This window comes from Octopus bimaculoides, chromosome 14 (genome assembly GCF_001194135.2).
Source record: "Octopus bimaculoides isolate UCB-OBI-ISO-001 chromosome 14, ASM119413v2, whole genome shotgun sequence".
In the NCBI taxonomy this organism is placed as follows: Eukaryota; Metazoa; Mollusca; class Cephalopoda; order Octopoda; family Octopodidae; genus Octopus; species Octopus bimaculoides.
In genome coordinates this window covers 39,764,142-39,773,251 of record NC_068994.1, presented here as the reverse complement: position 1 = coordinate 39,773,251, position 9,110 = coordinate 39,764,142, and the positions used below count along the sequence as shown (strand labels likewise).

Sequence of the window (9,110 nt, the reverse complement as noted above, 5' to 3'; positions counted from 1 at the left end):
TATATATACAGACAGGCACAGACAAACACACATTCACACTCACACACACACACACACACACACACACAGACACACACACATACACACACACACACACACACACACACACACACATAATGGGTAGATGAAAAACATATATGTGAAATGCAGAAGATTGGGGTAAAGAAAAAGGCAAACAAGTAAATAATGAATGAAGTTAGACAAGCAAAAAGATGGAAGAATGGATGGAAAATGAAACAAAACAATAACAATCAAAGAATGTGGACAATGAAAGTAAATACACCAACTGAAAGAAATAGAGCAAGATCTAACGTTTCGGGTTATACCCTATATCAAAGAGAAGTAAAGGGAACAAGAAAATGAGAAGGGATAGAATCAGAAACTATACTAAACTTACAGTGTCTGTTTATATTGTAGGCTTGTGTGCATGTGTGCGTATGTGTATTTTATGTATACATGTACACAGACATATATATATAGTCATATGTATGTCTCTATCTATCTATCTAGCGAGGTATATGTCTATATACATACATATATAACAAAGTAAAGTTGTACATACATATATATATGTATGTACATATACACACATATATATATATGTGTATGTATATATATATATACATATATAAATATGTATATATATATATATATATATATATATATATATATATATACACACATACATATAATGAATCTGTTTGCATGCATATTATTTGGGTCTCATGTATTTTGATAACTCTCATTGTAAATTGAGAAATAATAAAATAGATTCATCTTTTCATACTTATAAAATTTTCATACTTATAAAATGTGTTTATCATGAACACTAGGGAGATAAAATCCTATACTTGCTCTTATTTACTATGCATAGCTTGGTAAACTGCTTGCTGGATAAATTCAATTTATCTTCTTCATTCATTTCAACACTATCATCAATATTCTTGCTGTGCTAGACTTTACGTTAAGTAAACTGATCAAGTTTATTTATTAACCGTGTGCAGGAAATGCCTCAACTGGCTATTCTGATCTAATTTCAAGATTCTACATGGCAACAAAAGATTTATTATGCAAAAATCCCAGGTGAAACGACTCCCATTTATCACTTATCCTACACAATTTAACTTGATCAATGCTAAGTTAAGCCATCTTGCTTCCTGCTCTGGGAGTTATAGAGGTTTTTATTCCAAGACAGGCAGTGAAATGTGATCAGGAAAGTTAATTGAATTTGTCAAGAGATGACAAAAATGGTTGCTTGTCATTCGCAGGGGCAGGCAACCTAGAGATTTTATGTGAAAGAGGCTGACAAGTGTAGAGGAGGTATGATGTGGTTCTGTCAGATATATTTGACATGACTACTGATAGGATTAATGTGCCAAAAATCATTTCTTGGGCTACTGTCAATAAATATTGTTACCATTGATCTGGTATAGCCATACTATGAATAATTATAGAAATGTTGTGTTTATATAAATATATATAATCATTTGTCATGGTTATATTTTACTTATTTTAGCTTCTCTTTTTTATGGTTCAGAGTTTAGGAAGACTGGATAGAACAGTATCTGATATGGCTTTAGTTTTTTTTCCAATAATTGATGAGTTTTTCGGCAAAACTATCTCCAAATAATTCTCGAATTACTTCAATGATTTAGAAAGTTGGTAACTGTCCTAGATATTATCCAGCTTACATTACAGATATCTGTCTAACTTAATTATATGTAGCCATTGATATCATCTTTAGTGAAGCATGTATTCATACCTTGAATACTTTGTTCAGTTTTAAACATTTTTAATATTTAATGTAAAGAAGTGAATCAGCTACTGAAACAGTTCTTAAGATGTAATGTTTTCTAGGCTCTCACCAGTTTTTAAAAAAATTTATTTATCATTTTTCTTTTCCACATGATATAGTAACATTTTATCACACATTAGGATGATTTTTGATGTTAAGACACAGCCAGATATTTTGCTATTACACCATTTAGAAATGCTAAAAGAAAATGTCTTAAGAAAAATTTCACTTGCAATGACACTTACTTTTCATTTGCAGCATCCCAGCAGGGTTTTCTTCTTGTAGAAGCATAAAACTTATATTTTATGTATACTTGTACATTCTTATCACCTTCAAGTCCAGAAAATATAGTTAAAAATATACATATATATCTATAAAGCTTTTCTCTTGCTAAATAACTACATTCGAACATATCAATTTTGTATATGTGTCTTCTTGAAGGAATGAATTCTCATGAATTTTTCTTATCACTATTTCTGCTGCATGACATGGGGTATAAACACACTTTTTTAAAACACTCCTTAAAAGTATTTTGGAAAGAAAGTATATATTCTCAATATAAACACAATTTGTTTATTTTCTTTTTTGTCAGTTGCAGATTTTCTGAACCATCACATGAGGCCCTCTCTTTAAAAATGATCAACCACTGTTGCTTAGCAACATTTTTCACTAGCGATATGTTGATGCCGTTGATTTTTCTCATGATCTTTATAACATCTTGTCTCTGTGTTGATGTGACTTACCATGTTGAAGAAGGTAAAAGATCTAATACTTATATTGGAGATATTGACATCGATACACATTTTGTAGAAACATTTCCAGTCAAAGGTCATATAAGTTTCAGCCAAATAAAACATAATTCTGACATTCCTCAGTTATTCAATGTCACCAAAAGAGGAAAACTATACACAACACAGACTCTAGATGCAGAGACACTTTGTAGCTACAATAAAGAATGCTTTAAAATGCTTGATGTTGCTGTGCAAAGAGAAAAATTTTTCATTAAAATATTAGAAATCAAGGTAATTATAGAAGATATCAATGACCATCGGCCTGAATTTCCTAACAGACTAATTCAGCTTCAATTCTCTGAAGGGGATCGAAAAGGAATGACTAAATCAATTCCTAATGCTATTGACAGTGATGTTGGCTTATTGAATTCCCAGATCAACTATGAATTAATAAAAAATCATGATGATCCGTTTTCACTTGCCCTTTCAAAAAGGGTTGATGGTTCTTATTCCCTTGGAATCACTTTAGAAAATAAGTTAGACAGAGAGATACAAGAGACCTATATGTTAGAAGTCATTGCTAAAGATGGAGGTTTTCCACAGAACCAAGGCACATTGCAAGTTGAAATATCTGTAGGAGATATAAATGATAATTCTCCAGTATTCTCTCAAAATCTCTATAATGTTACCATTAACAACCAACACCAACTAGATAGGCCAATTGTAATGATTGTTGCAACAGACATGGATTCTGGTAAAAACAGCAAGGTTCAATATTATTTTAGTTCTAAAACTTCGGAATTGGTTAAAACATACTTCAGATTAAATGAAATAACTGGAGAAATTTTCCTTAATGAACAATATAGTCAGGAAAAGAGAAAAAGATTTAAGTTATTTATTGAAGCCAGGGATGAAGGTAGCCCACCTTTGAGTTCAATTGTTGTTATACTTGTAAATATTATCAATCAACAGAACAATGCACCAACTATTGATATGAATTTCTTCTCAGAGTCATCAGGAAGCACTGCCATGATTTCTGAAGATATACAAGTTGGCAACTTTATAGCTTATCTGAAAATTATTGATAATGACATTGGAGAAAATGGAGAGATCAGCTGTAATCTTGACAGTGATAAATTTCAACTACAGAGTCGAGGAATAAAGAAATATAAAGTGGTTATAAAAAATCGTGTTGACAGAGAGATTGAGAAATATATAAATTTTACTATAACTTGTCAAGACAAAGGATCTCCTCCGCTGAAAACAGAAAGAAAGTTCTCCATTCAAGTGATAGATGTCAATGATGTACAACCACAATTCACAAAAGATACTTTTAAATTTCTAACTTATGAGAATGAAAGGCCAAATTTTCCTGTTGGCTTTGTTAATGCTACTGATCCTGATTTGGGACCTGGAGGTCATCTTACTTACACGATATTCAAAAGCAATAGACATTTTCTTCCTTTTGAAATATCTAATTTTGGATTTATCTCTACTACAAAATTGTTGGACCGTGAACAGCAAGAAATTTATGAGTTCAAAGTTTTAGTTAAAGACAATGGGGTACCATCACTTAATGACACAGCAAAGGTTATTGTGGAAATTATGGACGAAAATGACAATGCACCATATTTCATCTTTCCCAGTGTTAACCCATTCAGTCTTGATGTTCACTACCATCCACAGAGTAAAAGTGACATTACAACATTAAGAGCTGCAGACCGAGACAGTCGACAAAATGCTTTTCTTAAATATGAACTTCGAGGAGGCAATACTAAATATTTATTTGCTATTAATCCTTACACAGGAGTTTTGTCATTCTCTCGGCCAGTTCATCAAAATGATGCTGGGTCATTTGAGCTTCATTTGGCTGTCAAAGACAGTGGCACACCAAGCTTATCAGCAACAACAACACTATCTTTAACTCTAACTGTAAGTAATACAACAGCTAAATTATTCACTGCTATTGATACACAGTCTGACAACAAAATACATATTAATTTATTCATCATTATCATTGTTGCAGCGGTAGCAGTATCTGTTGTACTCGTTGTGTCTATAACAATTTGCATTGTAAAAGGCAGTAATAATAAAAATTCTAAACTAAGACGTGGGACAAACATGTCTTATCGTAGTTCAGATGATAACCACCAAACTGATTTAGGGGAGCCTATGTCATTCCAATATGATGTCCCAGTGACAACACTTTCTGGTGAGGAAAGCAAAATGCAACAACTTGTGAGTGCAAGGAGACAAATGAATCCTAACAGAGAAAGTTTGCAAACAGGAATTCCTTGGCCAGCTACCACTGAAGAAACATCACAAGTGAGTGACAATTCAACATTATTATTTCACTAATTAAATTTATGTTGTTGCTGTTGTTTTTGTTACTGTTTTGCCCTAGGTCACCCCGGATAAATTTGACTAATGATCTAAAACATTTTTATCATGACCGTCCTGTCTATTTACAGTGGGTTCAAACCCCCAACATTGATTTTAATTTACTTTAAATAGATATTCTTATAATAGCTTTTAGACACTCACTTTCCAGCCATTCAGTGGCAGAAAAGACAGATAGATGCTAAGGTAAGAATAATTGAAAATGATGGAGTTAAAAGCAGTGGTTTCTTAATTTTGAGTAAACTAATATTAACTGCCCTAGAAAAAATTATTCATTTGCTATTTTCTCAAAAAATAATGTGTACTACATTTTTAAGTGTCTTTTTTATAATATTACATATGACCTAATTCCATAATCTTACATGAGTGAACTAACATGATCTCATGTGTATGATCGTATTCAATGATCTTAAATGTGTGATGTTATTCCATGATCTTACACATATGACCCTATTCCATGATCTTACATGCAATGCCTTATTCCGTGATATTACCTGCATAACCTTATCCCACGATGTAATATGCATGCTGTTAGACTTTGAATTCAAACTGAAAATTAATATTTTGAAGTAGTTCTTGATATCCACTAAAAAAGATAGAATGGTCATGGTTAGAATTCTTTTGATCATAGCTCTGATCATAAAAATGGATGAAGATTTCGACCAGTGGTTCTTAAACTTTTTTTTTTTATTCACTATACACTTTACAGAAAATTATCATGAGGCCTATTTTTGCTGCAGTGTTTTGTATTGCATTTAGAAACCTTCCCTGTAAACATGTGTGGCTTAGTGGTTAGGGTATTTGACTCATGATTGTAAGGTCAGGAGTTCAGTTCCTGGTGGTGCATTGTCCTTGAGCAAGACACTTTACTTTCACATTGCTCCAGTCCATTCAGCTGGCAAAAATGAGTTGTACTTGTAATTCAAAGGGCTAGCCTTGTCATATTTAGTGTGTTATACTGAGTTTCCCTGAGAACTACATTAAGTGTACATGTATCTGTGGACTGCTCAGTCACTTGCATGTTAATTTCATGAGCAGGCTGTTCCATTGATGAGATCAAGTGGAACAATCATCATCATAACTGACAGAGTGTCAATTTATGTGTAAGATGCCTTTCCTATCCCTGACACATTTTGTTACTTCATATTACATGTATAGATATACATTTGTACTTAATTCAAATCAAGACACAAAGGCTGATGAAGGAAGATGTAGGGCAAAATGGAAAAGACTGTCATAGGGTCTTGTAAGCCACATGATAGTCTTCTTCTCTTTTGCCCCTTGCATTAGCAGAGAAAATGGATTTGAAAATGCTTGTTGTTATTGTTGTTGTTGTGTTATTACTTTTTATGATAAAAGACTATTTTGGTACATTTTGTGTCTAATGTCAAAGAAAATGTATTAAAAAATGAGTTCTATATATTTTAGCCTATAGATATAAATTATTTATACTGCAGGAAGCCTTAAACTACATTTTTTTATTCAACAGATAAAATATAGTTATGAAAACTTTATATTTCTAATTTTAGCTTGTATTATTCTCTTCTTCTTTTAATATAATTTTCATAATTTTCTCAAAACACTTAGTTGTGCCACAGTGCACCATCTGGATACTACTACCGTAATAAATGACCTTATTCTATGATCTTGCCTATGTCATGTTTTGATCATTGAACTAATTTAGGACATTATATACATTAGTAAATTAATTACCATTTGTTTTTATAATTAATGAAAATTCACACAACTGGAAAATAAGAAATTACTATTTATTAATTCTATTTCTTTTAAATGCTTGTTTGTAACTTGCCAAAATGAAGGATGAATTCTTCAGAGTGATCCAAGATAAATTCCCTTTCCCTGTCCATCTCTCCTCTCACTTTGTTTACACGCTTGATTTAAATGCTATAAGAAAATTACAATGTGTCTTTTTTCAAATCACTTATCAAGCTCACAATCCAGTAAACTTTCCTAACTAGTTTCCTTTTGATATGTTTTCAAAGATATCAGCTACTATCTTTGCAGACAAGGTGTTAGACAGAAGAATCAAGTTTATTACTAGCTTGTAGTAGATATTTCATTTTACTTGTTTGTAAGAATTCTAAGATACACTTGATAAAAGATAAATATCTGTTATTGAGTCAGAAATTTTAGGTTTCTAACATGAAGTTGTCACTTATCGCGACACTTCTAAGAAGTTATCGGTTCATTACTGTCTTATAGCTGAAATGGTTAAAACCCAATTTCAAAACCAAATTATGATAAAAATGAATCTCTATAGTTGCAAGAGAATGATATCAGATAATATCAAAACACCAGATGTCTAGATGAGTTACATGTGACCAACTACTGTTTATAGAAGTTTAATGTTAAAACTACAGCATTAGTTTTTCTAGCTAATTCTACAATTCAGTGTGCCTTTAAAGTTTATTAGAAATTTTCAAAGAGAATGTGTTTTAATATGATAGTGTTTCCTTGGTGTTTAGCTGATTGAACAGGCCTATTATCAAAAGCATTACAGACACAGCCGTTTCATTTTTTTTTATGTAACCACGACTATTTTTTGCAAATTTATTTTTATTAAGTTAAATTGGAGGGAGATTTGGTACCTACCTCCAGGAGTTAAAGCAACCATATCAACGTGCTCTATATATAAACTACATGTGTGTGTGTATGTAGTGTGTATCTTGTGTGTATGTGTGTGTGTGCATGTGTGTCTATATGTTGTGTGTATGTATGTGTATATGTGTGTAGGGAGTGCAGGTGTGTATGTGTCTGTGCATGTGTGTGTGTGTATGTATGTGTATATGTGTGTAGGGAGTGCAGGTGTGTATGTGTCTGTGCATGTGTGTGTGTGTATGTAGTTATATACAGCTACATATACACATGCAGATGTGCACGAAGACCCTTCATTATGGATAGGCCTTGTCTTGCAAATTACTTGGTGACCTCACAAGTGCCAGTATCATGTAAAACGTACTCAATACAATGTGTAAACCGATTAGCATTAGAAAGGGCATCCAGTCATAGGAACCATTGAAGCTAGCTTGGTGCAGTCCTCTGGCTCACCAACTCTTGTTGAATCGGCCAACCAATGACAGCCTGGAAAACAGATGCTAAATAGTGGTGCGGACGATGATGATGATCATGATTGTGTTCATCATCATAATTATCATCATCGTCATTTTGTTGATGAATCTATTTATCAGTCTTCTGCAAGGTAGACTGGAGCAGACAGGGAAATATACCATGCCCTGAATATACAAGACACAACAACTGTAGCAAGGTTTGAATCCAAAACCTATTATGTTAAAAGTAAAATAAGTCATAGCTCAATTTTTTTAAACCCAAATGTTAGTATTATCTATATATATATTTGTTGACAACATATTGGTAAAAGTAAATAAGAGCAACTCAAGTTTCTTTGCATAATTTTTTTTAATGTTTTTAAAACAAAAATGCAACTCATACTTTTTGTTTTACTACATCTCTTTTATTCATTTTGCATGTACTGAAGATGAAAGGTGAATGATGTTAAAATATGAATAGCTGACATATATATGATGTCTCAAAAATTTGACATTCAGAGAGATTTCTTTCGCTGTTTTCATGGTTTGGCATGACCGGTTATCTTGCAAGCAACACTACTGAGTTTTGACATTAGTCAAAAAACAAAAAAATAAAATAAATAAAATAAAATGTTGTTATGTCACTCTTATTATCATGCTTTAAAATTTTGAGATGATGGAAAACATTACTATGTATTGAGATCCATCGGTGTGGGTTATAGAATTCATAATAGAAAAATATCTATGTTAGTTTGATCTTTAAGACAGTTACCTTTCAGCAAATGTGTATCGACATTGACATGTGTTACATACATTCCATTTTTTTCTCCCACATTAGCAAATATCTGTAGAGCTAAGGTTTGTTATGTAAAGATATTCACTTTGGAAATACATATGTATAAGGTTTGGAAAAATTATCTACCAGGGGTTCAATCCCACTGTGTAGCACCCTAAGCATGTGTCTTCTATTATAGCCTTGGGCTGACCAAAGCCTTCTGAGTGGATTTGGTAGACGGAAACTGAAAGAAGCCGGTTGTATCTATCTATCTATATATCTATCTATGTATCTATCTATCTGTATAAATATATATATATATATATATATATATATATATA

At 32.2% G+C, this 9,110-nt stretch overlaps 1 protein-coding gene across 7 annotated transcripts in view; it reads left to right on the top strand.

Moving 5' to 3' along the window:
- LOC106872380 (protocadherin beta-15) overlaps positions 1-9,110 on the top strand; it is a 640,647-nt gene that overhangs the window by 517,127 nt on the left and 114,410 nt on the right. For 4 of the 7 annotated variants that reach the window (XR_008265528.1, XR_008265529.1, XR_001409761.2 and 1 more), the window contains exon 2: positions 2,388-4,851. Coding sequence is in view for 4 of the 7 variants with exons in the window: in XM_014919353.2 (XP_014774839.1) it covers positions 2,431-4,851 (2,421 nt within the window). In the remaining 3 variants the exon portion in view is untranslated. Of the gene's footprint in view, positions 1-2,387; positions 4,852-9,110 lie in introns of those variants that run through there. The other 3 variants (XM_014919354.2, XM_014919357.2, XM_014919356.2) reach the window with 3 other exon arrangements.